The sequence below is a fragment of the Podarcis melisellensis genome (assembly GCF_964234715.1).
Source record: "Podarcis melisellensis genome assembly, chromosome: 2".
Lineage (NCBI taxonomy): Eukaryota > Metazoa > Chordata > Lepidosauria > Squamata > Lacertidae > Podarcis > Podarcis melisellensis.
In genome coordinates, this window is record NC_138529.1 from 27,614,028 (window position 1) to 27,641,188 (window position 27,161).

Genomic DNA, 27,161 nt, shown 5'->3' on the forward strand with positions numbered 1-27,161 from the left:
CTAGGGATTGCTGCACTAGCCAGGAGTCGAGACTTTCCTGGCTGCCTGGATGTCCACAGAGATGCAGGGGAAGCCATAGCGGCAGTTGGAGTGGAGGCTTCCATACATTGAGGTTCCTGCTAGCGTCTGTTTTTGGTTCCAGTCTTTACAGTGCGCTGTGAGTGAGGACAGATGGTTAGACGTCATACCTATTGCTTAATGAAATGGGAAGTTGCTGGTGAGATGGGGTGGTAGACGAGCTTGCATTCTCGTGTAGCCTGGGGGAGGCAGATGGGACTCCAAAGACGAGGAAGAGAGGGGTATAGGACCTGGTTTAGCTCGATAGCCTTTGAAAGAGGCTGCTTCATTGCTTGGCTTGCCAGCCTTTGTTGCCAACCTGGGCTTGCCAACCTGGCAGAGCTGATGTCAGCACCTGAGTAATAGGCAGAAAACCAGGAGCAGGGTTTTTTCTTTTCTTCCACCCAACACTGTGCTTCCCTGCAGGGAAAAGGTCCAGGTGCTGGATTTTCAGCCTCTCTTGTGTCTAGTAGAGGCACAATAACTCCTACCTTCGCCTCACCCTCCCAAAAGCTGGCAGCACTGTTTGGTGCTCCTGCTGCTTGAGGGTAGATAGATTTTTTGGTACTCGTCAAAGCACATTGATTTCCTCGCTGGGAAAAATGTGTGGGCATCCGGATAGAGAAAGCCAGCGCCCCAAACCTCATGCCCCACGATTCTCCGTAATTGCAGGCTTCCACATCCGACCGACTCAGGAATAGAACGGAGTGCTCTTCTTGCCCAGGACTGAAATAAGAGAATAGTATTTGCTTTGGGGCAAATACCATCTAAGGAATTGATCCTCAACCTGCAAAGATGCGTAGCAGGTGACTTTCCACAGCACCATTTCATCTCTGTGACCCCTGCTGAATTCCTAATCGCTAGCTGTTTAAAAGCACAGGAACCCTGCCGGAGAAAATTGTGGCAACCGTAACTCCTATCTTTGCAGAAGTGGTGCTGACTCCTACAGGGAAGGAGGATTCCAGACCAGTGTGCATGTATTCTGAGTACCCATGAGCTCTATTGTGCTAATGTGGACCCTTATATTTGACATCCTAAGAAACTTGCAGCGGAATCCTATGTATGAGCACCTGAGAACAAGGTTCTCTGTATTCAGTGTGTTCTGTGTGGCTTACAAATTGCAATCACACCTATATTTTCTTATAACCAACTCTGCAAGTCTTGTAATTGCTGAGGACTGCTAGTCTGATGTAAATTGCAGAAACCAAAGGAACTGCTTGACTTGGATTTCAGCAAGCAAGTGATAAGGCTTTAACGCTTTGACACAGCACTCTGTCCCTTTTCCAGAAAGTGACTGTTCGTAATTTTCCTGATCCTGCTGATCACCTGTTGCCAGTCCCCTCCACCACCTGTCTTCCTTTTTCCACCCTGGTTTTTGTTGCAACACAAATTACCAGGTTCTTTGAAAAGGTGAACCTTGGAAGCAGAAACAGCCATCCAATTAAGTTAGCATATTCAGATTGACGCCTCGGATTGCGGAATTTGTCTGTCCTTACTGTAGAACTTTGAATGAAGCCCAAATGCTATCTAAAAGGACCAGGGGACATCAAAGGGGAGAAAAGAGAAAGCCATGGTATTTAAAGGGGGGGCAGACCACAATGCTCACACACACACACACACACACACACGCACACACATGCACACCAGTTCTGCTCTGTTTTAAAAGACTGGAAACCCCTGATGTTACAGAAGGAGCTGCTGGGTCTGGCTCAGCATGCCGCACTTTTGAGCTTAAGGCAGACTTTGCATCCCTTGATGTGGTCAGGAGGAATTCTGAAATGTACACATCGCAGTTCCACACCAACCTGTGGACAGTCTGAAAAGACCCAGTGAGAGCTTATATCCAATTACAGTTAATAACCTGTAATTCAGGCCAGTTTGAGGCTATTTTTCTCCTATGTTTGCCACTGCCGGCTATTAAGGCTGGGCGTTGATTATGGGCCTCATTCAGACGCCCTCTCTGATGAGATGCGCAGGCTGGGGAGGTGGGGACCAGGGGTTTCAGAGCAGAGAAAAGCCCCAAGCGGGAGAAGGAACGCAGATACAATTGGGCAGTTCGTGTGTTTATATTGCATTCAGGTGCCGTCTCGCTCCGTGATGTGTACACGCAGAGGTTCTAGTGGGAACTGTCTGAATTGGGAGGGCAGGACGGTGCTCAGGGAATCTTTATGGTTGGTTGGCTTTGGAAGAGAGGCGGTTTTTCACATGCCCTTGAACGCAGAGGGCTGGCTGGCTGCGTTATCTAGAACCGGGCACAGCACAGCTGGCTCTGCATCTGTCACAGAGAGCCTGGGCATCCTGGCAACAAGCTATGCATAATGTAATTTTTTTAAAAGATGGGTTGCTAACAAGAAGGCCAGAGCTGTGGCTCTATGCTCTCACTGCTGTACATGGCTGTTTCGGACAGGAGCTCCCAAATACTTTGCTGTACAGTAGAAAGTCAACCAATCTATTTTTATCTTTCTTTGGGATCTGCCTATTAGTTCCAGCTGGTAGCCTGGAAGTGATCCACCTTGTGCCCTATTGTCGCTAGCACTGACAAGTGTGTTACTAGTCTGAACCTGGCAACTTTCCACAAAGCCGTTAGCAATCTACCTCTGGGCCATTTTGGGATTTTTTTTTGTCTCCATATGTAGAATTCAGAGATGACGGTTCAGATGTCTTACTTGATCATGTGGGCAGTTTAACTGTCTTTCTTTGGCACCTGCTATGACTCTTCCAATGTTTCATTATTATTATTATTATTATTTTAAACAGAGTTTTGTTGTTATTTAGGTGAGCGTTTTCCTTTTTGGTTTTTTTTTTTTGTCTGTATTCTATTTGTTTGGGGGTATGTATGTATTAAGTGTCCTGCCTATTTCAAGGGAGTTATGAGCATTTTCAGATCTTCTTCTGTGAAATGGGTATTTCATGGTCCCTGCAACCGTTTCTTGATTTCCAAAAGTGCTCCTAGGCCCTAAAACTTTGGGAACTCCCTACTGTAAGGACTTACCAAAGGAGCAGTTAGGTTGTGTGTTATTGTAATTTAATACTCTGGCCCCAGCAAACTGGAGTAACCACCCCAAACTGTTAAAAGTCAAGACATCAGGTCCTTAAAATTACAAGTGACTAAAAACTGTCAGATTTTTAAAAGGTGACTATTACTTATTTCCCTTTTTTTATTTGAATTTTAAACACTTGGGGCACATGCAGCAGTTCTCATTTTTAGACAGTTATATGTAAGAGTTAAAATATTCTTTTTTAAAAAGTGGAAGTTTAAGTTCTCAGATTTCCTCAGTGAGTTCTCCTCATCTCAAGAAAACTGCCTTATGGGTAAGACTAACAACCAGACAAAATTTTACTAGCTGAACTCCCATGTTCTTATCAGATGTATACATAATGGCTTAGACTTTTTCTATGATTCAGGCAATATTTTTTTTCATGTGTGTGTGTGTTTCTTATAGCTTCGCATAATGTCTATACAGATTCCACATATGCTCAGCAACGCTGACTCCTTCAGGTTATTTTAAAGTGTACACCCATTCACCCACCCACCCCTGAAGCTGGTTGCGTTCACAAAGAAAAATGAAATATATTTTAAATAAGCTCAGAGCCACTCAACCCGAAGGGCCATAATTTTTGAAAACAAAAGCAACAACCGTACATACAGACCACGTGATATTACTGTGTGGAAAATGGTATTTGGGCTGTGCAGCACATTGGATATCGTGCTGGCTTCTGGGTTTGTGTGGTGGTGCTGGTAGTTGTTGTTCTCACACTTACCCCCAGATCCTTCTTGATTCAAGGATGGGCGCAAACCCAGGCCTTTCCCATTCCCAGAATTTTCACAAATCCAAAGAATTGAGCAACGGAAGCCCTGGAGCCAAGTTTTTGCCTCCCTCGCCCTCACTGGCACAAACCCTTAACAGCTAGTCCCTGACTCATGCATGTTGTGGTTTGCCTTCGCGGCCAAGGAGCTTGTTTCAAGAGAAACAAGCTCCTGATTGGGCTGAGCATAGGAATGGGCCTAGCAGTCCCCGGGCTGCCTTGCCTCTGCTACTGACTCATTAAAGTTCCCTTGGGCAAGGTCCCCTCCCTTGTTCCAGGCCTTCCCTCCCTTTGCTTCTCCAAAGAGATGAAGAGGAAATGAAATTCTACATGCAAAAAGCTGAGAAACTCCACACGGAATGCACTTACTGCAGTTGCAGACCCTCCAAGGGTCCCTATTTTCCAGGGGTAGTCCCAGATTCACAGAAGCCATCTCGGTTTCTAATTTGATCCCGGAATGCCCCGCTTCTCCTTAGGATGTCCCCATTTTCATCGGAGAAATGTTGGAGGGTATGGAGCTATTCGATCCCCCCCCCCAAAGCCATCGGAAGGCAGCCCTGTATAGGGAAGTTTTTTTAATGTTTAATGTTTGATTATGTTTTCATATCTGTCGGAAGCTGCCCAGAGTGGCTGGGGCAACCCAGTCAGATGGGCAGGGTGTAAATAGCAGAATTATTATTATTAAATAGGACGCCCCTGTTTTCATTGGAGAAATGTTGGGAGGGTATGCAGTTGGTGGTTTGGTAGCCAGTGGAGGTGGATCAGTTTCCCATCAGCCACATTGTTGGGTTTTTTATTTTTTTAAAAAAAGGTTAGCAAGGTTATGTCTTCCTGCTTCACAGTGCCTTACACATATTGAGGGCAGTGCGTTGAGAACCCTTGAATGCACCAAAGGCGAATTTATGATACTTATCTGGTTGTGCATGACATGCCCTCTTTGCGTTTCTGGGTTGGTGCTTCTTCAGTGCTCAGCATTACATTTCTGTTGTTTCGCACCATGCATTTGAATGCAGCCTCCCTCTCCTCCTTACATTCTGCACGCTGGTGTGATTATGGTTGACTGTGCTGGCTTTGCATTCATGGGCATGCTTTTGGGTAGGCAGCGTTTGTTTGCTGTGAAGATTACACAGCAGGAAATATGTGTGTTTGCATCACTTCTTCGAGACAGGAAATGTGCACTGAATAATTTGTGAAGCACTTAATTTGAGCTGGGTTATATAAAGGCTTGGCCCCGTAATCAAATTTCCGCGTCGGGGCTTAGAATTAAATTGTGAGATAATCGTGTAACTGAACATGTGCAGAGTGCCTGTGAGAGATAAAGGAAATTAGCACGTGTCTGGGGTTAATGGAAAATACTTGCATCGCTCAGAGCGTATAACTTCCGGTCAGAATTGAAGCTCAGCACCTCCTGTCTGGGAAGTATTACATTTGTGTAGCTATGAGGAGAGGTTGGTATTAGCGTTCTTCCTCTGGGTTTGGATCTACTAGGCATGAATCTGCTTCTCGAAGTTCTGTGTGACTTCTTTTTTTAAAGTTGGAATGCCTCTGGCTCCAGCTCTTGGTGTGCGCTAAGATGGCGGCTCTTCCGTTTGCAATGGAGCCCAGAGCTGGAGGTCATTTTCAAGGCAGTCCTAGCTGCTGAACCTTTTCCCAGCAGAGCTGGTTTGGGCCAGGCCTCTCCCACAGAACTTGGCCTCCTTTTCCAGCCACTGAAACCTGACTGGGAGCTGCACAGATGTTTGTCTGAGTATTTCCCGCACAGCCCCCAGAGGCTGGGGCTGGGTGAGGCCCTCCCCAGCGCAGCTCTTCTGGGGAAGTCAAGCTTGAGCCCAGTGACCTGTGTCCTGGGCTCAGCTACAACTTTCCAACCACCAGAATAGCCTGTTCCCTTTTCTGTAATGGCTCCTGAACCTGAAACAGGAGTGGGAAAGCCCCTGCTCAGCTGCTTGAGTTCACTCACTTGAGTTAATCATGAAACAACACACAAGATAGAGCGTGGTGCTGATAATGGCAAGGTTGCAGGGTCAATCCCTGAATGGGACAGCTGCATATTCCTGTGTTGAAGGGGGTTGGGCTAGATGATCCACGGGGTCCCTTCCAACTATGATTCTATGGGAAAAAAGAGTTGGGCTTCCTCACTTCTGGCCATATTGTCCTTGTTTCCAATCCTCAGATTTGTTCTGTTCAGACACCTCAGTCCCCTGGGCACCCAGCCACCCCCTCTTTCTCACACTCCCAAACCCCCTTTTGCTTCTGCCTCACTTGTAGGCTTCCCCCATATCGCCATTTCATGCCCAAGTCAGGGTCTGTCTGCTTTGTATAACCTCATATAGTTCTGTCACGTCTCTCAGGATCAATCTGTAGTTTCAGTGCCTGTTGCATTTCAGCCCGGCTCAAGTGCCTATTGAAATCTAGCTGGACAATTATAGTTCTTAGCATTTATATAGCGCTTTTGACTGTGGAAGGCTCTCGGGAACCTGCCATTTTTCATCTGTGTGTTTCGGTCTTCATTGCATTCTGAGCCTCCAACTTTGGCAAAGGAAGTACATAGGGGCGCCATTTCTTTTTCAAGTTAAATATATCAGCCAACTATCCCTTCCTCCCTCCTGGTGTTTGATTAGGTGAGAGACATATGAGTTGCGCTGGATTTGTGTATCTATATCCATAGATATATATATCCAGCTGCATGCACACGAATGCATTTGCAGCACAAAAATGTAGTTTTTTCTCAATCTGGAATCCATTATGCAGCCATCTCCAACATGTTGCTTCCAAACTAGATTGATTCCAGATCCTGCCATCCACAAAGGTGGGTGTGGTTACTTGATACAATTTTGAAAACCCTCCCCTTGATTAGGTTAGCTATTCTTTTCCCTCCCTGCATGTGCCCCAGGTGAATGAAGAAGGAAGGGGAGATTGCAATCTTTAGTATACACTCACCAAACAGCATCACTGGCTACATCCATTTTCGTCTGTTTTCAAATGGACACAATGCAGGGAAATGCAGAATCAATGTGCAATGAGCTATTATTTTCAGAATGAAAGCAGTTTCTCAAATAGCGCTTTTCAGGGGCAAAAAAATATGCAATAGATCTTGATTGTGTGTAGACTGTAAAAACAAAACAAAAACCAGGTATTCACTTTCCATTGATTCTAGTATAAAGTATTGTGCGTATGTATCCTGTGTATTTGTGTGTGCATATAAGTATATGTTGTGTACTGTGAAGTATATCTTTATGGATGAACTGCTGCTTTGTCTGAAATAATCAATCACATTTATCCACAGAGGGCATAAATGCTCAGTTTTTAATGTCACCTTCTGCTAAAATGGTTGTTCTGTAACTCAAAAGCTGGGACCAGTGAAAGATCTACATTATCTATTACCCATTTTCATTTGGCAGTACCTTTGCCAAGTGTTGTTAAAAGGAAAGTGAACAAGGAGTTGTCAGCTCAAACTATGAGAGTGTGAGCCCAACTCTCTTGGGGCGGGAGGGGTAGGAGTTTGTTGCTGGTTCAATTATTCTAGGTTCTAGAATAAATTCCAGCAAACCTCCCCCCCCCAACCCCAAACTCACAAACATATTGAGTGTGCGAGCCACAGATGTCTGAGATTCTAGCATGGCTAGGCTGGGGTGGTGGCGGGTAGGTGGGTGGAGAGAGAGATGTCCCACCACTGCTTTTAAACTCTAAAATTGCTTTACAATTCAAAACAATGAGGAAGCTGCACATCGAATCAAGGAGACCCACAGAAAACAGGAGATGTGGGCTGGCTGAGTCACAGAAGGCTTGTCAGGTAGAGAAATGAGAGGCTAAGACGGATGGGTTTGGAGCTGTGCATTGCCGTGCAGCAACAGGGCAGGGATGAATGGGTGCTGTTTGTCTCAACAATGGCAATCAAGGCAGCTGCCTTTGTAAGCCAGGGCAGCTCTACGGAGAATGTGTGTGTCATGCGCTGTTTGAATTGATGCTTCCAGGGCTGATAGAGTTGCCTCAGTAACGTGGGGTAAGTGGGGACAACCTGGGCTTATCCCATTCCCCGGTTTCCGCCCCATTCACTTAATGATCTGGCCGCAGCGGTGGGGTCCCTTCCCCGAAGCCCAAATAAAGCTGCCAAATGAGAGTTTCAAAATAAAAAAACACCATGGAGCAATGATGTCTTGAAATATGGACTTAAAATGTGGTTGGAGGTTATTTTTGGCAGTAGAGGGGACGTTTGGGATGATCTGGAGAAAGGGGCATTGCTTCAAAGAACGAAGGGCAGCTGAAGTATCCAGCAGCTCTCAGTGGCCAGTTAGATAACTTCATCCAAGCCTCAGTGCAAATTAGCCTCTGCCCTTTCGCACACACTGGAGAAGCTGAGCTGTTTGGAGAGGCGAGAGTTTGGAGCTCAGAGCCCGGGACATCCCAAATATCACACACATTCTCGCAGAAAAGTCATGCAAGCCTCCCACTCTCAGCTAGCCTGCCGTCGTCTCTCACCAACCTTCATGCTCTTTTTCACACTGGAAATAAGATGGCAGATGGGTTGTGGATGGGGCACCAGCTCAAGGCATGTGCGGGGCGAGGAGTCCATGGCTTTGGGGCAGAAAGGGGCGTTGCGGATTCCTGCCATGGAAAGACTAGGAGCCCTGGGCTTCTCTTGCGGGCAGGGGGCGCCTAGTGACACCTGTAAGGTTTTAAATGGGAGGCAACGATGGGATGAAATCCAGCCACCTTTTGGGTCAGAGTTGAAGGGCATTAGTGTAGCTATGAATGATGTGAAAGGAGCCCAGCCCCGAGGGAGCAGCAACTGATAGCTCAGACTGAGAGGTGTAATGTAAAGCCTTGGAATAAGGGATGTTGTAGCCCTGGCTCGCTATCCTATTAGTGTCCAGTCTGGAGCTGATTGCTTTGTTTAAATATGATTCACTGGTGGCTCCACTGATTCACATCAGGAGATCCTTAGGTGCGGCTAGCAGAATGTATCCATTACAAAGTAGCTGAATGAGCTTGGCACCAGCCTTGATGAGCCCTTCAGTCAGACTTTTCAGAACATTATTATCTAGCTCCAAGGAAAGCCTCCCTCCTTTGGCCTAGCTTACAGAGCAGGGCTTGTTGCCTCAAACACCTTGTATTTAGGGAGAGGCGGTGTTGCTCCCTTGGCACAAGGGAAATTAAGCACACGGCTGCTTCCAAACAATGCCTCCCCTAGCTGGCACATTTTTCCACTGGGCTGGCCACAGCTTGGCCAGAGGACAGGTGCTGTTCTTGGTGCCATTCTGCTGGCTGTACACTTCTCTCTCGTGCACTTTTCTTGAGTCGTAATGTCTAGAATCTCCAGGATCACAAAACCTTGCAACAGTTTTTCCCTGCCCTGGACCAGAAACCACCAACATACCTCTCTGTGAACTCGAATTCCCTAAGGTAATTGGATTGGGCACCTTCTTCCAGCCCTTGCAAGTTGAAATCAGGCATCCGTGTTGGAGTTCCTGATCCTTCCGAATGAAGACTGGACTTCCTCGTCCACAGTTGCCCAGAGTACCACAGGCCCACAACTACTTTTCAGCAGTGCATCATCTGCCCCTGTTGTGTGTTGTGAGGCCCGCACAACAGTTAAGGAAATCCCTATTCAGAAAAGGAGATGAAGAGAGTGGCTGCTTGTCCCACAGTTTTGGGGTTCTGAAAGTTGGCTTTCGGCTAAGCTGTTTTTGATTGCTGTTTTATATGAACATTTTTTTTGTCCTGGTCTGCTTCTGCATGCAAAGTGCCTGTGTTTGACCAGGACCTGTGCTTTGCTCTTATTTTAGTGTCAGGACTCAGCCCTGGCATACGGGAAGTAAATATGAGAGTAAGCCCAGTGGGTGGTTTGGGAACAATAGGTACTGCAACATTCTGAAGCAAATGAGTAAACTTGGTTTGTAGTCTGGATGAGACACCACTGGAAGCCTCATGTAATAGTAGGGCACACATAATACATTATAAGAACATCAGAAAAGCCTTGCAAGATCAGACCAAAGGCCCACCTAGTCAGCCCACAGTGGCTCGCAAGCAGGTTTTGTGTGCAATAGCACTTTTCCCATCTTGTTTTCCCCATGCTGCTTCTGGCGGTAGAGACAGAACATAGCAATTGTGGCTAGTAGCCTCTGACAGACTTAAGCCTCCATGAATTTGTCTAATCCTCTTGTGAAGCTTCAAGCTGGTAACCATCACATACAGTAAATAACTAAAGGAAGAAATGAGTGCCACTGAATTTGTGCATAATCTTTTTTCCTCTTCATTTAAAAAAAGAGAAAGCAACCAGTAGCCATACATCTGTGGTTGGAGTTGCAAACAGGCAGAAAGACTCAAGATTTCTTCCTTTAGAAACCTGAACACTTTCTCCTTCCTTGTCTCCTTACTCTGACATCATGAACGAATTTATGGTAATTCTTGCCCAGTGGTGAAAGGGGGAAAGTCCCCCCCCCCAGTGTTGTTTTTAAGGTGGAAATTCCTGTTTCCTGCAACTCATTTGAAGGGTTGGGGAACCAGCATAGCCTCGTTTTTTCCACAGACAGTGGTGGATGGCGTTCCTCCTGGTCATAATGGTTTGCTTGCTAAGATATTTGGATTCTGCTTCTATGAGGATTTTATAAGGATTTAGATTATTATTTTTCCTGGTTTCCAGTGGCCAGAGAGAAGTAAAATCCCCTGTAGAGCTCTGGTTTACTGACTAAAACCACAAAGAGTTTGAATCAATGGAAAAACATGGGAAGCCGTTGCTTTCTCAGCCTTTGTTGTGTTACTCAATGGATATTCCTTTCCTAGACCTGCTTTTGCCTCCTGCGTCCACATCTTGTAATGATGTAAAGCAAACTGAATTTCAAGAATTTAGTGGGATTGGACCTGGAATTCCCTTTTATACAGGCAAACTTGACAGTCAACAATGGCTTTGAGGAGACGGATGCTGTGCTTCTTAAAGCATTGAATTACAAAAGCAGGATAGGGTGGGAGGCGGGGGCAACTAAGCCTCAGTGGGCCCAGCAAACAAGATCCAGCCCACCTTCCTTGAAACTTTGGAAACTTCTGTGCTGAAAACTTGGGAGAAGCTCAGCCCCTTGAGCTCCTGCTTCCACATACATAGCAGTACCATTAGGACTGATCACTGACCAGGGAGGGGGGTAAACCCCTGGCTTGCTCCAGTGCTTTGAAACAGCAACCTGATCTGCAGAAATCATCTGGCGTTATCACCTGCTAATCCCTGCAGATCCCTAAGATGTTGCTAAGGGCACAGGTGCAGAGCCCAGTAAAATAGTTGGAAACCCTTCTTCGCCAGCCATGTTGCCAGGTCCCACCAGACCCCAATTTGAAATTCAATTTGAAAGGCAAATTTATCAGAGCAACTAACTACAGCAAGCCCACAGCTTACGCACATTTAACTTGTGCTCATTTGGCTTGGCAATTATATTGGGGGAGGGGAGAGAAAGGGGCAACCGCCGGGGGGGGGGGGAGGAAAGACTTTGGCAATCCCACCCGCCATTGAACCCAATGTGTTTTCACCTTACACAGGTTTTAGGTGCGGATACCCAGAACCTAAACCCTGTATAAGTTGCGGGTTTACTGTATGCACCAACAAGGGGACAGCACCAAAACTACAGGCGAGGAAAGGAAGGAGGTGGAGACTCAAAATGATTTGATATCAGAAAACCCCAATAGGGTTAGGATGATACTTTTTTCATGTATGGAATAATATATCTTGTTGGCCTCCTTCCTTAGGGTCATTGCGTCCCAGAAGCGAACATCTCCATTCAGTTATGTATTTTCCCCCTTTCCTTTCCTCTCAATTATTGTATTTTTGGCTCGAAATGACTGGGAGGAGGGAGTTGCCCAGAGATGCGTTTCCAGTTCATGGGATCCAGGGGCTCCAAGCGGAGCGCGAGAGGTTTGGCTAAGGATTTGGCTGTTTGAGGAGTGGGTGGGAAACTGGAGAGGAGCTGATCAGCTGCAGAGTCAGGGGAGCAGACACTGCCAGCAGCCTGTGACTCACAGGCTGGGAAACGCTGGCAGGCGTGAGAGAGCTGAGGCGGGGGGCTTCGTTCTCAGGGAGACGCAAGCCAAGGCGCCGCACCACGGCTTCTCAGATAGGCTCGGCCTAGAAACAGGAACCGCCTCCCTCACCATGCCAGGACCAACTGCTCCTCTCCTCCTTTCCTATTTATCCGGTCTCCTTGGCAGCTCGGCCTGAGAGGGCAACTCTCTTGCCCTGAAACGGCTTCAGAATCTGTGGGGGCTTGGATACATGGCGGGGGTGGGGAAGTTTATTTTCTGCAATGTATCCTGGGTTTGTCTTAGGCCTGGTAGTACTGCCCATACTCCACACACAGCTGTGGAAAAGCGGGATGGGAGAGGACAGCAACCACAGCTGCCGGAAATGGCACCGATTCAGTGGGATGGGGAACCGTGGGACGCAGAATGCTGTGTGGTCTGAGGCTGTGCTGCCAAATGGGTGGAGGTGCTAGGAATGCATGGCCACCGGCTAACTGATTTGAAATTGTAGCTGCAGATAAGGTTGCTTGTTGAAGGGGGGAGCTGTAGAGCACAAAACTCCAGAGCCAGGCTAATGGTGGTACGGGGCTTGCTTTTTAATTGTCAGCTGTTGATTATACAGTGGTACCTCGGGTTAAGAACCTAATTCGTTCCGGAGGTCCGTTCTTAACCTGAAACTGTTCTTAACCTGAATCACCACTTTAGCTAATGGGGCCTCCTGCTGCCGCTGCGCTGCCACTACACGATTTCTGTTCTCATCCTGAAGCAAAGTTCTTAACCTGAAGCACTATTTCTGGGTTAGCAGAGTCTGTAACCTGAAGCATATGCAACCTGAAGCATATGTAACCCAAGGTACCACTGTAATGCTAGGTGTGTGAAGGGACAACGGTGGGGGGGGGGGAATTTGGCCAGGAGCTTCTACAAGCAGGCTAGTTGTACGCTAATCAGCAGTTTTGCCTGTAGCCCATGTAAAGTGGGTTTGGGCATGTGCACATGTGCTCATTGGCCCCAACCACTCTTCTGAGTTCCAAGATTGAGAGAGGTAATTAAACCTGGTACTGATTTCTTGATTTATGGATTGTTCTAGCAGTACTTCTGTGCTAGCTGTTCACTCTGGAATAACCACATCTTGTTCACTTGCTTTTACAGAGAATCTATATTATAATGTCACCAAATCATTGCCCTCGTGTTTTCTGCCTCTTTCAGACTCTAGAAAAATAATAATCACATTTTGGGGAAAGAGCACTCGCTTAAGGTGTAGATTACGTTAGCAATACTTTTCCTGTTTTTTGTTTGTAAAAAGTGTGGTTTTAATGTGTGTTTGTTATTTAAATATTTATAATATGCACTTCCTTGTGTCAAGGTGGCTGGTAACATACAAAATGCAATAAAACCAGACTATGAATACCCATAAAACATAAATATAAAGACATCAGTAAGTACTGGTTAGTTAAGAAGTGACACTCGTGTTTTAAGGGCCAGCCTAAATAGTACAGTTTTCAGAAGACATCTGAAAGGCAGGTCTACTGGCAGGCAGTTCCACAGGGCAGAGCTTGCTGCACTGAAGGTTGGGCCCTTATACTAAAGGCGAACCAAACTTCAGGGATGTGGAGAAACGTGAACAGTGCCACATCAGAGAGTGAGATTCAAGTAATGAGTCCCATCAGCAGAAGCCCACACAAGGACTTTGGTTTGGACAATTCCAAGAACATTTGCAGCTGGCGTACTAGCCAGAGCTTGTAAAACACAAACGCCCTTGGCCACAGAGGTCTCTCTGGCCTCTACTGATAGAGGTGGATCGGGTGCAGAACCCTAGGTGCCGTACATGATTCTTCCAACCTTATCCAGAACAGGCAACTAACCTATCTCACAGACCTGGGAACCACCTGCCCTCAAGGCCAATTGACAGTGATATCAGGCAGATGAACCTATTGCCATGCACCTTCATTGGCACACCCTCACTATTACCTTTCCTGTCAAATTAAATACTGTAACTTGTTTTAAACATAAGGCAGAATCATGTGTTCAGTTTTAAACATAAGGCAGAATCATGTGTTCAGAACCTTCCCTTCTCCACCTGCATTGCTGTGTCACACCTTCTAGGATGCATACACACAGGAAAAACTATGCTGCCTCCAAAAGTCTAGAAAATCAATCACAATTCTGATTGTTAAGTTACTGCAGGATGACAATAGGAGCTACCAGCCAAACTAGAGAGACAAACTGGGCACGCCCCTGTGATGCCAAATTTCCTTTCTCAGCTGGTTTGATGAACTCTTGCATTCCTAGGGGGGAGCCTTCAGATCTCCACTGGGTATCTCAGACATATACACAAAGATGTTGGTGGGAAGAAATGACGGGCATTAAAATTAAGATAAGAAAGTAGTATCCTGATCATCTAATGTTATTTAATGCTCTCAGTCATCTAATGTTATTTAATGCTCAGCATAGCAATAGTAAGGCACAAAATGGGAGATCAGCATTTTAATTCAGCTAGGATAGCCCTTTGGTGGTGATTCCATGGACTGGGGTGAGGATCTGTTTTTCCTTACACGATCACTGGCGTACTCTGATGTTCTAGCATGTAATTGCGGGGGACGGGAACACAAGTGAGCTGCGTTCCCTGTTCTGGGGTTCCTTTATGATATTTGAGGCTGAGCCTGAATATTAGGGAGATATGCAACTCCTGCTAGAAAGAGAAGAGCTTCTCGCTAGTATTTCCTTTCCCGTCCTCCTTCCTGCCCGAACTCTTGTGTCTTCCCACGTTCTGGGCAATTATATATCTGCTGACCTTACAAAGCCCTCTCTACTTACTGACTGCATCACCCAGCTGAGCCCTCTAAAAAAATCCACACAACGCCACCTGGAAGAAATAGGAGGTCAATAGTACAGCTTTTAGATATTTGGGGTGCGGTGCGGGGTGTTGGTATGCACAAAACAACAAAAAACAGCTCTGCTGCTCCCATTCTTTTCCAATACAGTATTTTAAAATTAGGTGTCACTTAATTATTTTTTTGTCAAACTCAACAGGAGTTTAGGGATGTTATGGGGCTTGGGGATCCCTTAAGGAAGGAAGCCCATGGCCTTGTTGGGCAGTTCTGGATCAGGTCTGAGATTCAGAAACTCCCCAGGGATCTTCTTAGCGCTCATAGGTTTGTGCTTAGCCTATGGGAAAGCCTACAGTGATAGGCTTTTAAGCTCCGTCCTGGACTGGCTCTCTCACGCCGCCACCGCCTACTCTGATCTGACCTAGTCTCTTCACAATGTCATGTCCAGAAAGGGACTTCCCTAGCTAGTGATCAGGCTCCCACCCCCACCCCAGCTGTGGGGAGAACTGCCTTGGCCCTGCCCTTGTAACCACTTCCCCACACTCATCACTGAGGCATCCCAGTGGGATTAGCCAGGGAGCGTGGGCTGGCTTAAAGAGAGGAGTACTTCCTGCTTTTTGGCTGGATGCCTCGCCAGGCACTCGCCCACGTCAAATACCTAGGGGTAATGACTAAAAGGTCTAGGACCGTTGCCCATAGATAGAGCACAGCACTATTTGCAGGCCTGGCCGGGTGAGCTGCCATCTTTTCTGGTAAGCTTTCCCCTTCACCTTAAGCAACTGTTTCACAGGCAGAAATTTGGTGGTGATGAATTTTCCCATGATGAATTTGAAACCCTGCCAGAACACACACACACACACACACACACACACACACACACACACACACAAAATGAGAGAAAGAGAGAGAGAGAGAGAGATTTTAGTATCTGTACAGCTGGATTAGCCCTTGCAGTGAGTGCCTTGGAAGTGGGAAAATCAAAGTAGGGGAGCAAGCTTACAAACATTCTGCATCGAGGAGTTTTCCATTGTTAGCTCAAGTCTTTTGCCCTAGCAGGGGCTGGAGCAGTAGCCACCCCTGAAAAAGCCAGCCACCTTCAAGAGCTGCTGTTACACCTGCGTAGCTGTCCTGCCATCTCACGGGCAGATACAGTCATGATCAGTGAATACAAGGAATCCCAAGTGTGAGCCATGGATTAAGAGTATTTCCTAAATAAACTGTTCTAGAGTCAGTTCTGGCAAGAAATCGCGGGCTGGCCTGTGCAATAACACTGTGCATTGTCTAGGTAAGCGAGTAATGTAATGCAGGTTTACATGAAATCATCTGCTCCCTCCCATGAACTGTGTTCTCTTCACTGAGCTGGCTATTAAATCCCATAGAGCTCCCACGTCACACAGCTCCCATGGGTATGGACTGGTGCACAAGTCGAGCTTCACTACCCTCAGGTGCCTAGCTGATGTGACAATACCTGCATTTGAGGTTTGCTACACTGGGGAAGTGGGTTCGGGATGTGTCTCCACAGGTATTGCAAAATGAGGCGGGGTCCTCTTTCCAGTGGTTTGGAAGCCCACTTGCAAGGAACTTGGTTGCCAGAGAGTCATTGACTCAAAATGTAGGAGGAATGTGTTGTTTCACAGGAACTGTGAGCATGTTTGCACTCTATACAGTAAGCAATTTTTGAATACTTCTTTCTGGAGAACTTGCATCCATCCGGTTCATTTCCCTATGGTTCATTCTCCCTTCCTGGAGTCATTCTGGACATGGAAATGGAGGTGCTCAATATGCTGCGTCTGGGCTGTTTTCCTTTGCTCGTTCTGCAGGGCTGGTACATTTGCGTAGAAGCTGCTAGTGTTGAGCTGACGTATGAGTGCTGACAAGGTCACAGGCTTGTATATCAAAGGGTTCTGTATATGTGCCAGCTACTACCCAGGTTTCAAGGCCTAGTGACACATTTACCCACAGTCATTTGTTTCCTGATAAGCTTGTAGATGCACAACTATTAGGCGCAATGGATGCTCCCAGCCTTTCCTTGCTTGCATGTATCTAGGTACCATGCTCAGGAGATGCATTCAGTTTATGACTCTCAGAAGTCTTTGATGGGGATTCACATTAATACCAACTCCTTCCTTGGAGTAGACAGCAGGCAGATGATATTTGCCCACCAGAGCTTGCCAGATTGAGTGGGAAACTGTGTTTTTCCATCCAGGCACTGCCTGTAAAAGCATGTAGGTGGGCCTTCACATCTGCTGGAAGTGTTTTCTTTCCTCTTCAAGCCCGGTTCCAGGGACAAACATTTCAATGAACTAGGATTTTTATTAGATTATGATGAGCTAGGTCTTTAAGCAAAAATATGTATGGTGCTATTGCATAAATGTTGCTTTCAGTTTAGTGCTTAGGTATTTTATTTGCAAAGTAGCATACTGTACCATGAGCCTATGGACAGAATGACAAATCAAGAACTCAATAATTGCCACTGTAGAAAGTTTGCTGATCTTCATGCTGTCCATCCATATGCCGACACTCTTTCTTTTTCCTCCCTCTCCCTTCTCTCTTTTTGTGTGTGTGCATCTAGCAGGAAGTGGGTTGATGGGAAACTCACCTGCCTCGTCTTTTATGGGCAGCTTCCTCAGCAGCAGCTTGGGTTCAGCAGCACCGCCACATCCCACAGGCCCGGCGTCATCCCCATCAGAACCGGCCTTCCGCGGCCCCCACTCCGGCACTTCCCAGATTTGGTTCTCACACTCCCATGAAGGTAAAGGGGTTTGGTGGAATTACTCAACGTTGCCTTGGTGGAATATCCAGAAGCACATGGAAGAGGGGAGCAGTGCTTCTCAATTCCTATAAATCTCTCACTCCTGCCAGTATTCTGTATGTGCACAAATTAAAAGTTCTAAATAATAAAGCCAAGAGAGCTGGAATTCTGTGCTTTGACTGCTCACATTCTGCTAACAGAATAAATTACGAAAACCAATACGTGCATATAAATGTCCTTAATTCATATATCAGTCCTGTCTCTCTATGTATATGGCATCTTCAAAAATACAAGTTTTGTGATGGCAGAACAAGATGAATTGGTACAATGGCATACGTAGGAAGTGCGAAAGGAGGGAGATGTAGGCATGCAGCATATGCATCTTTTGGGATTGTGGAAACTTGCATTTGCTGCCCAACCATCCATATTGTCACAACCACAAGGACTAGTAACATGACTTTGAAATAAAAAGAAAAGAAGAAGAACAGTATTTCTGTGCCAGGCACCAAGCATCCATAGAATATTGTGTGCATGTCAAATGACCTTGTTTAGGGGGAGGTCCCAGCATTTGTGGAAGAGAATGGGCCTCATTAATATTGACTTGAGTTTAATTCTGTATCATTCCACGCCCCATTCTTAGGAAGGAGGGGGAATAAAGTGTCCGAAAGGAACATTCTAGCCCAGGGACTAGGCCTATCTGTTTGAGAGCCAGTGTGGTGTAGTGGTTAAGAGCGGTAGACTTGTAATCTGGTGAACCGGGTTCGCTTCCCTGCTCCTCCACATGCAGCTGCTGGGTGACCTTGGGCTAGTCACACTTCTCTGAAGTCTCTCAGCCTCACTCACCTCACAGAGTGTTTGTTGGGGGGGAGGAAGGGAAAGGAGAATGTTAGCCGCTTTGAGACTCCTTCGGGTAGTGATATAGCGGGATATCAAATCCAAACTCCTCTTCTTCTTCTATCTATTCAACATTGCTTGAAACTCTTGCTGCCTAGTTGTAACTCCCTAAATGAGAGTTGGGGAACCTGCCACCCCCTCAAGATGTTGCTGGACTCCAGCTCCCTTCATCCCCAGCCAGCATGGTCATTGGTCAGGGATGATGGGAGCTACATTGAAACAACATCTGGTGGTCCAAAGGTCCCTCATCCCTTGTTTAAACTGTCCTGTCGTGGAAGCCCAGAGGTGGGGCCTTCCCCTTGTATATATGCTGGCAGGGTGTTGGAGAGGAAGAGGGATAAGTAAGCAGGAGGGAACAATGGGGTTGTTTGCATTTTCTCTTCACTAGTGAGCTAACATTTTCCTTCTTTTTAGCTGCAGGAATTCCCCTAAGATTTCCCAACTGGCCCCTACTCCCTTCCGTTTTTTTTGTTTTAATTGAAAAAAGGAAGAGAAACTTGGAAAATTCTTTTAAGAATGAACTTGCTGCAGTGGGGTTCGCAGCTTTGCTGCCCCTCACTCCCACCAAACCACCCCTTATCCTGGCCCCCAAATTCCCAGCCAATGCTCCCAGTCTCCCTCTCCAGTTATTCTGTCCTTCCAGCCTTATCTTGTGGGTGGAAGAAAAGAAAAGAAATGTCCCGTTTTTGTGTTTCATGTGTGACCCACAGCCCTCCCCTGGGGGGGGGAGAGAATCAGTCTCCCCCGTTCCCCAGCCGTCTCTGCTCCCAAACCACAGGTCTTCCTTGAACCCCCTCCCTCCTTGCCTTGGTCCCATTCCTGGCCGCCCCAGCCGTGCTGCGATGATGCTCGTCCCAACTCTAGCTACCCTAATTCTTCGCAGTGTGCTTTCTTCGCTTCTCCCTCTGTGTCTCCTGCAGTGACTCGCTCTCGCTGAGCCCTTCCCCCAACATCCTCCCCTCCGTGCGAGATGCAGAAAGTTCAAGTGTGAGCGGCAAGGTGCTGCTGGCACGGTGCCCTGGCAGCCAGCCCGACTGCTAGTTTGAACGGCTGCCAGCTGGCTTCCGGCATGCTGGGGCTGCTGGGAGGGGGGTGGGTCGGGGTGCAGGCAATGCTCTCGGCATCATGCTGACGGGCGGCCTGTCCGGGGGGGTGTGTGTGTAGATGGGGGTGGGGCAGCGGGGCTGAAAGTGCTGGTGTGTGGCTGACTGGGGAGATTAACTTGGGCAGACAGAGAGAGGGAGGGGGGGGGAATAAAGAGAGAGTTGGCTGCCTCTTCCTCCTAGAGAGGAGTCAAACAGACAATGGCGATGCTCAGACAAGGGTGCAGGTTAGGGTGGGAGCCGTTGGTGGCTTGGCCTGACACGCTGCACGTAGCGATTGCCACTGCTCAGATCCTAGCCCTGGGTGAGTCACCAGCGAAAGGAGTGTGGAAAAACTTTTCCTTGGGACTAGGCTGTGTACAGTGTCTGAGGAGATGTCTGTTGGGATTATTTGGACTAGCTCTCATTATTATTAGTCATCTCTATAAATTGCAGGCATATATATATATACACACGTATATGTGCTCTTAGTAATGCAAAGTCTTTTCCATTCTAATTTTCAGGACGACAACCACATACCTATTAATATAGTTCAACATACTAGAAAGAAAGAAAGTGAAATACTGTCTAGCTCAGTGTTTCCCAAAACTCGGGTCACCAGCAGTTTTTGAACTACAATTCCTATCATCCCTGACCACCAGCCCTGCTAGCTCGTAGCTGGGAGTTGTAGTCCGGAAACAGCTGGAGACTGAAGTTTGGGAAAAGCTGGTCTAGCTGAATGCACGCATCTTATCCCCCCCCCCCAAAATTAATAAAGTACATGGCACTTTACTTTTTAAGTGGTACTTTCTTCCCTCACAGCAAACAAAAACTTTGTTCTTGTCCTCGCCAGTTTAATCCTACCAATATTAAACACCCATCTTTTTGGCCAATCCTTCAAATTGGTTTCCTTACGCTGAACTGTAGCAAGAGGCAGTTTCAGTTTCTGAAGTGGTTATAGTAGCAAGCATTCCTGTATTCTCCCCCAAATCTCTAATTTGGTTTTAGTTTTCCTTTTTTTAAAAAAAAAATGCACATTGCCGTTCCATCTTCACAATATTAGTGCGATGTGTCACCCCTGATTGTTCTCATTTTACTAAGGAGGGAGCTGAGGTTAACTTGCACAGAGTTGAGGTATTTATCTGAAGTCACTACAGGCGAAGACTCTGGAGGAACCAGGAACTGGACCCACGTCCCCCTGAGCTTTAACATCCAAAACCCAGAGCTAGCGTTCGTCAAGGCTGCAACAGGCAGTTCACCTTGGTGCCCATCAAAACGCTTGGTTCTCCCCTGCCTTCCCTCCCAAGTAAAATCCTTAGCTGCAGCATTTGACACCTTGACCCAGACACAGACTGGCAGGAAGCCAGGAGGATACAATCCTAGTAAAGGTTGTAAAGTCAGTGACTGTGTTTATTTCACGCCTCTCTGGTAACTGCTGCACAGGAATGGATTCAGGTGCATATGCTAGCTCCAGGTTCTTTAAGATCTGGGCTAGTCAAGTTAATATTTGAAGAAGTTTCTAGCCTGCAGAGGGACCCCATCAGTGTGGGCCTGAGAGAAAGAAGTCGGAGCATGTATTTTCAATCCCTTCAGCAGCTCCCCATTTGCCCCAGACGGCATATTCACTTATTCATTGCCTGACCCCACCAGCACATTTCCTCCTCTACCAATCCCATATATCCATTCTCTCTATCGATTCTCAAAGCATCATCATCATCATCATCATCATCATTATTATTATTATTGTTATTGTTATTGTTATTGTTATTATTTATTTATTTCTTGGTAAAGCTGAAACCATGATGTGGAATAAATTATTGCAAATAAACATAGAGGTGCTTGATTTCCATAATTAGTCACCCTGGTGCAGAACTTGATTTATTTATTCCTACTGTATTTATTTAAGCCCAGGAGCATGCCCCAGCCTTGTGAAGAGGCAGGCGGAGGTTTTTTGCCCCCCCCCCAACTGCACATAATTGTGGGACTAATATTCGAGATATCCGTGCTAAATTTTATGAAGAATGCAGTGATTCATCAGGGTTTTCTTGTGCTCATGCTATAGGGTGTTTTTATTCCCCCAAACAGCCTTTGTTTCATGTGATCCCCCTTCCCAAAGAGTCCCGTGGGAGCTTCTTCTGCCCAGCCCAGCACCAGAGGAGTTTTCTGCTGTGGTACCAACAATTTCAGACTACCTTTCTATTCACCTCTTGCTGTTTGAAAGCCAGATATTTCCCAACACTGAGAATCAGGTGTTTATTCGGACTGCCATAATAAAAATCTGTCTTAACAAATGTTTTGAATATCTTTCCCCACCCACCACTGGCAGTCTACTTTTGACATTTATGGTACATAGAGACAGATCAGACTTAAAGGCCCAAGCCAGGGACTACACGGCCGCTGTGTTGTGATGCCAGCATTTCATTCCTCGCTGCCTCTTGTTTTAGCTCCAGGTTACCCGAGGTTCTCCGGGAGCTTAGCATCCACTTTTCTTCCCATGAGCCACTTGGATCACCATGGAAACAGCAACGTCCTGTATGGCCAGCACCGTTTCTATGAAAGCCAGAAAGGCAAGTGTTGAGTCATGGTTGGGATTGCAGGGAAACGTGCAGATACGCCCTTCTAAAGGGGTAGAAGAACCACTACGAAGTCCGGCACCTTATCAAGGGCACAGATTTGGGAGGCAGTTGCACAGAGAGGGAAGGGAATAAGGAGTTGGTTTCTCTGTGACTGAAGGGCATCTGAGGCCAATGCCACCATCCCAGCACAACATCTTTAGTCTCTGCCTTGCAGTGGCACAATTCCTAAAAGAGAGCTATTGCAGCATGCAAACAGGAGAGGCTAGAACCTTTAGACTTGCTTGGGCAACAAGGCATGGGGGATATTATTATTATTATTATTATTATTATTATTATTATTATTATTATTCCGCCCTATACCTGCAGGTCTCACGACGGTTCACAACATAAAACCACAATATGCAAAATATACAATAAAAATAAAAAGAAGAACCCAATAAAACCCTCCGCTCCCCAACACATTTTAAAAGGGCATTGGATGTCAATCAATATTTATAGGGGAGGAAGAGATGGGGTGTTTGCCAGGGGCATTATTTCTCAAAGGAGACGCTTCCTAACCACTTTCCCTCTTTCTCCAGACAATTTCTACCTGCGGAACCTACCGGCTCAGCCCACCCTACTGTCAGCCAATCACAACTTCCCCAGCATTGCCCGGGCCGCACCAGGGCACCCCATTGGCTCCTGCAGCCGGGACCGGGAGGCAGGCCACGGGCAAAAGTGCCACAAGGACTATGAGCGCTTTGTGCTGTCCAAGGGGGACAAAGGGGCCAAGGGCGAGGGGAAGGACCGGCTGGCTGAGGAGGAGGCGGCGGCCAAGGAGCGGCACAAACTGGTGATGCCCATGACGCCCGAGGCCAACTGCAAGGAAGGGGCTCCCCAGCGGGGCTCCTGCGACAACCGCCCCAAGCACCTGCCCTCCTGCCTGCTGAGCTCCAAGGTGCTGAACGGCGACTCGGGCAAAGCCGTGCTGCCCAGCTGCGGCGGGGGCATCCTGCCACGCCACGCGGGAGCCCAGAGCCGCTGTGCCAAGGACCTCGGCCACCACGAGCCCCCCCAGTCCTACAGCGAGTGCCTGGAGCGGCGTCAGATGCTGCACCACTCGGTTTCCTACACCGTCCCGTCAAGCCTGCCCACCGGGCCCCCGGCCTTGAGCACGACCACGGGCAGTTTCCCCTGCCTGCAGCTCCACTCCAGCCCTGACGGGATGTGCCCCCTGCAGGATAAGGCCGGCCGAGAGCTGCGGATCAGCGGAGCCACCTTTGTGCCTTCCGTAGGCCACTTGACTGACAAAAGCCGCTCCTTCCAGGTGCCCTCTGAGGCCTGCGAGGGGAAGGAGCGCCCCCACGACGTGGGCCCCGAGCACCCACCCCCTTACGGGAACCACCCTTTCTCTCACCTCAAGGTGGAGGGCAAAGCCGAGCGGCGGCTGGACTGGCCGCAGAATTCCAACGCGGCCCGCCTCAAAGGCCTGGAGTACCTGAACAGCACGGGCTCCGACGGCCATTTTGGGAGCTTAACCCACCAGCCTAAAGGCGGGCACTTTGAGATGGTGCCCCCTCAGGACTGCGCGCGGCCTAGCCCTCAGGAGACGCTGTGCAAACTCAGCCAGTCCTGCTGCACTTTAGACAAGGCCCCCAAGGAGCCCCCGACGCCCGGCACCCAGAAAGTGGCCCGCATCCGCCACCAGCAGCACTTGCAGACGGAGATGGAGCAGGCCGGGGCCCACGCGGAGTCCAAGCGCAAGTCCATGGAGCTCAGCTCTCTGGGCTACAACGGGCCGCACCTGCCGCCATGGCCGGTGCAGGGCCAGGGCCCTCCTCCTTTGCCCATGGTGGAGGAGAGGAAAAGCTCCTACCTGGACCCTTTCAGCAGCAGCCTCCAGCAGGCCGCGCTCATGACTCAGGGCTCGGTGCTCACCCAGGAAATGCAGGCGCCGCCCGACGACGTGTCGGCCATGAAGAACCTGCTGAAGTACAGCAACCAAGCACTTATCGTGGGGCAGAAAGCTCCTTTTGTGGGACTAGGCAGCCTCAAGGGCAGCTGCGCCCACCAGGACGGGGGCAAGTTCCTGGGCGCCAAGGGCCAGCAGGAAATGGAGCGCCCGGACTGCGCCCGCAGCAGGGAACATGAGCTGGGACACGGGGACGGCGAGGTGCGCCAGCCTCCCGTGGGCATCGCCGTAGCTGTGGCTCGCCAGAAGGATACGCTTAGCCGGCCCGAACCGGCCTACGGCTCCAGCTCCAGTCGGCAGAGCAGGGCTGCCATGGGGCTCAAAGGTAAGACCGGGGGGGGGGGCAACTGCAACAAAGTCCTTGTTTGGGGGACAGAGCCATTGGCCCAACATCACGCTGCCCCTGACGTCTACAGACGTGCACTGCCTATATGCACATAACCACTAAACTAGGGCTCCCCAGCCTTTTGCTGTTGATGGGCACATTTGCAAACTGTGGTCAGCAATACTCACATGCAAACACCCCATCCTGTTCTTTGGGTTTCAGTAGAATGCTTCTTTCAAACCTATTTTCAGTGGGGAGGGGGACCTGCTCCCGCAGGCAACACCTTGGCACCCCCTTCTCTAGGCGGTTGGGGGATCCTGAGCAGTCGGGAATGCACACCCATTCAGTTCCCTGGTATAGACAACTGCACTCCCCAGCGCGTAGGCCCTACATGGATCTGGGTTGGGTTCCCACCGTGCTCCATTCCCGGACTTGCCACACACACTCCTATTCCTGGTTTGGCTGCTAAGTTCTTGGAATTCATTGTCTAGCCATCTGCGTTTGATTTATCTCAAACAGAGGATTTTCTGATAAGCCGTCTAGTGAGATTCCTATCTGTTTAATTTTTACATTCAGTCTATAACGTAGCCGCAACCGGAACTGAAACGTTAGCAGCTACGCTTTTGTTACTAGAAGTCTTTGGTTAAGTTTCGAGGCGTAGGGCAGCGTAGGGACACAATTTGGTACGCCAGATTTTTATTGAAGGAAAACTGATTTTGAAGTCTTTCCGTGGCCTGATTGAAGGCATTTATCCAAACTGGGATCCCGTATAGCAGGGTAGCTGCTCTCAATGTATGGGTGTCCAGGGGCAGGACTAGGGAGCTGTGCCATGCCGCTCCTTCCACACGAAGAGCCCCTTTAACATAGAAAGGGAAGGGGCTTCAGCCTATAGGCTTCTGCAGGATTTAACTTCCTTCCGCAGGGCCTGTAAGACAGAGCTATTCCGCCTGGCTTTCAGTTTGAACTTAACCTGATCTTTTATTCCCCTTCCTTCCCTCCCCCTTCCCTTTTTATGAAGATTACCCGCTTTGGGGATCCCACAGCTAATTCTTCCCTGGTCTCCTCGCTGGCCCAAATAGGACTAACTTAGCCAGCTAGCCCTGGTGATCATCTAATGTTTATTGGATGGATTTCCCTCCCTAAATTGATTTTTGATCATGAATGTATTGTTGTTCTCATTTTATACTGTATTTTATGCTGGTTTTTTGTTGCATCAATTAAGTGTTTTAAATTTGTTAGATGCCCTGAGCCCGGTTTTCTGAACCGGGAAGGGCGGCGTATAAATAAAAAAATATTATTATTATTATTATTGACCAGACCATGGCCTTGCCCTCCCTCCTATCCGCGAACTCTCATTCCAGACTTGCAGGCCCTGACGCTTGAGCTGCAAGCTCACTCCTATAATTCCATGCCGAGTTCTTCAAGAGGGGCCTGTGCCCCATCCCTTATTCCTTAAGTTCTAACCCCACCCTGGAGTGGGAGATGGAATGCAGAAGTGATGTGCTCCTGTGACCTTCCTGCCTCCTGCTCCTTCGCTTCCTGCCCCTGCTCGTGTCGCCAGGAGAAAAGATGCCAGCCCTTGGGGAAGTCCTGCCAGAAGGTGATAGCTAATCTTGCCTTTTCCGTTCTTCTTTTCCCGCAAGCTGGCGCGGCGCGGCCTGTGCATGTCATTGACCTGGATGCCGAAGAGGAACGGAGCCGGCTGTGTGAGGAGCGCCTGGGACTTGCTGGGAGAGATCTCTTGATCCAGTAAGGGCAATTTATGGCACTTTATGGTTAGGCTGGAGAGGCTTTCAGAAGGCCCACCTGCATCTTGGAAGCACAGTTGTTGCTGGCTGCAGGAACTATCAACTTTGTATTGATCTCTAAGCCACTCTGGGCTGGCACCAGGCTTGAGTGGGTCCTGTTAGTAGTAGGCCCTTACCTTGTACCAACATGGGCTCCTGTCTGGGCCAAATGTTGCCAGCTCCCCTTCAGAGTCCCTGTTGCTGCTGCTGCTGGCACTTTCCCTTACCTCCTCCCAGCAGATGTCTTTATTGGTAGCGGTGCATATTACGCTTCCCGGGAGTGAGAGGCGAGCACTGGCTTGGCGTTCTTCTGTGGCAGCGGCGGCTGCCACATTGCATTTCCCAAAATGCAGTGCCTGCTGCCAAGCGTTGCATCTTGGGAAATAAATCATGGTGGTCTCTCTTCCACAGAATGAAACAGAGCCAGTGCTTGCCTCCTGTAACAAGCAGAACTGTCTGCCACCATCAAATAACAAAACAAGCACCACTCCCAATAAACAGGGAGAAGGCAGTGAGGTGAGTTACGGAAATTGCAACAGCAAGTATAATACGATCTCAACACATTTCTGATGTTGGCAGGCACTTCTGAGCCCCTGGGTCCTCAGCAGGTGCCTCTGTCACCGGCCATGGGTCCCTTTTGGGAGTGAAAAATTGGTTTAAATATGTATGGTATCTACCATCGATTGGTATCAAAGGTGGGGAAGGGAGTGCAGTGGGTTTTGCATATAATGCTCTTAACGCTGGACCCATGATGAGCCTGTTCATGTGATAGCTGGGCTTCTGGTTACTCCAGATGCCTGACCTTTAGACCTGGAGGCCACAGAATGACCATTACAGGAAACCCCCTGGTCATTTGCGTGTATTCAACATGTGCACACACATTGCACCAAATCTGAAAGGGTCCCAAAAATGTCACAAAAGGGGAAGAACAGGGTGTTTGCGGGCTTTTTCAGTTGTATTGCAGAACAAAACTCCCATACAAATTTGGAGAGCGGGGCATTGCCTGTACATTACATGATAGCCCACATTGTGTAGTCCCTTTACAGGCCTGGACGATCCTGACCTGTTGCAGCTGACCTGCCTTTGTCCTGTCTGATTTTT

At 48.1% G+C, this 27,161-nt stretch overlaps 1 protein-coding gene across 9 annotated transcripts in view; it reads left to right on the forward strand.

Annotated features, from left to right (window-relative positions):
* Nucleotides 1–27,161, forward strand: part of BAHCC1 (BAH domain and coiled-coil containing 1) — a 116,979-nt gene that overhangs the window by 54,595 nt on the left and 35,223 nt on the right. For 6 of the 9 annotated variants that reach the window (XM_081899480.1, XM_081899483.1, XM_081899479.1 and 3 more), the window contains 5 exons: nucleotides 17,266–17,445; nucleotides 21,866–21,988; nucleotides 22,576–24,273; nucleotides 25,917–26,022; nucleotides 26,472–26,576. In XM_081899480.1, the coding sequence (XP_081755606.1) occupies nucleotides 17,266–17,445; nucleotides 21,866–21,988; nucleotides 22,576–24,273; nucleotides 25,917–26,022; nucleotides 26,472–26,576 (2,212 nt within the window). The remainder of the gene's footprint in view (nucleotides 1–17,265; nucleotides 17,446–21,865; nucleotides 21,989–22,575; nucleotides 24,274–25,916; nucleotides 26,023–26,471; nucleotides 26,577–27,161) is intronic. The other 3 variants (XM_081899484.1, XM_081899485.1, XM_081899482.1) reach the window with 2 other exon arrangements.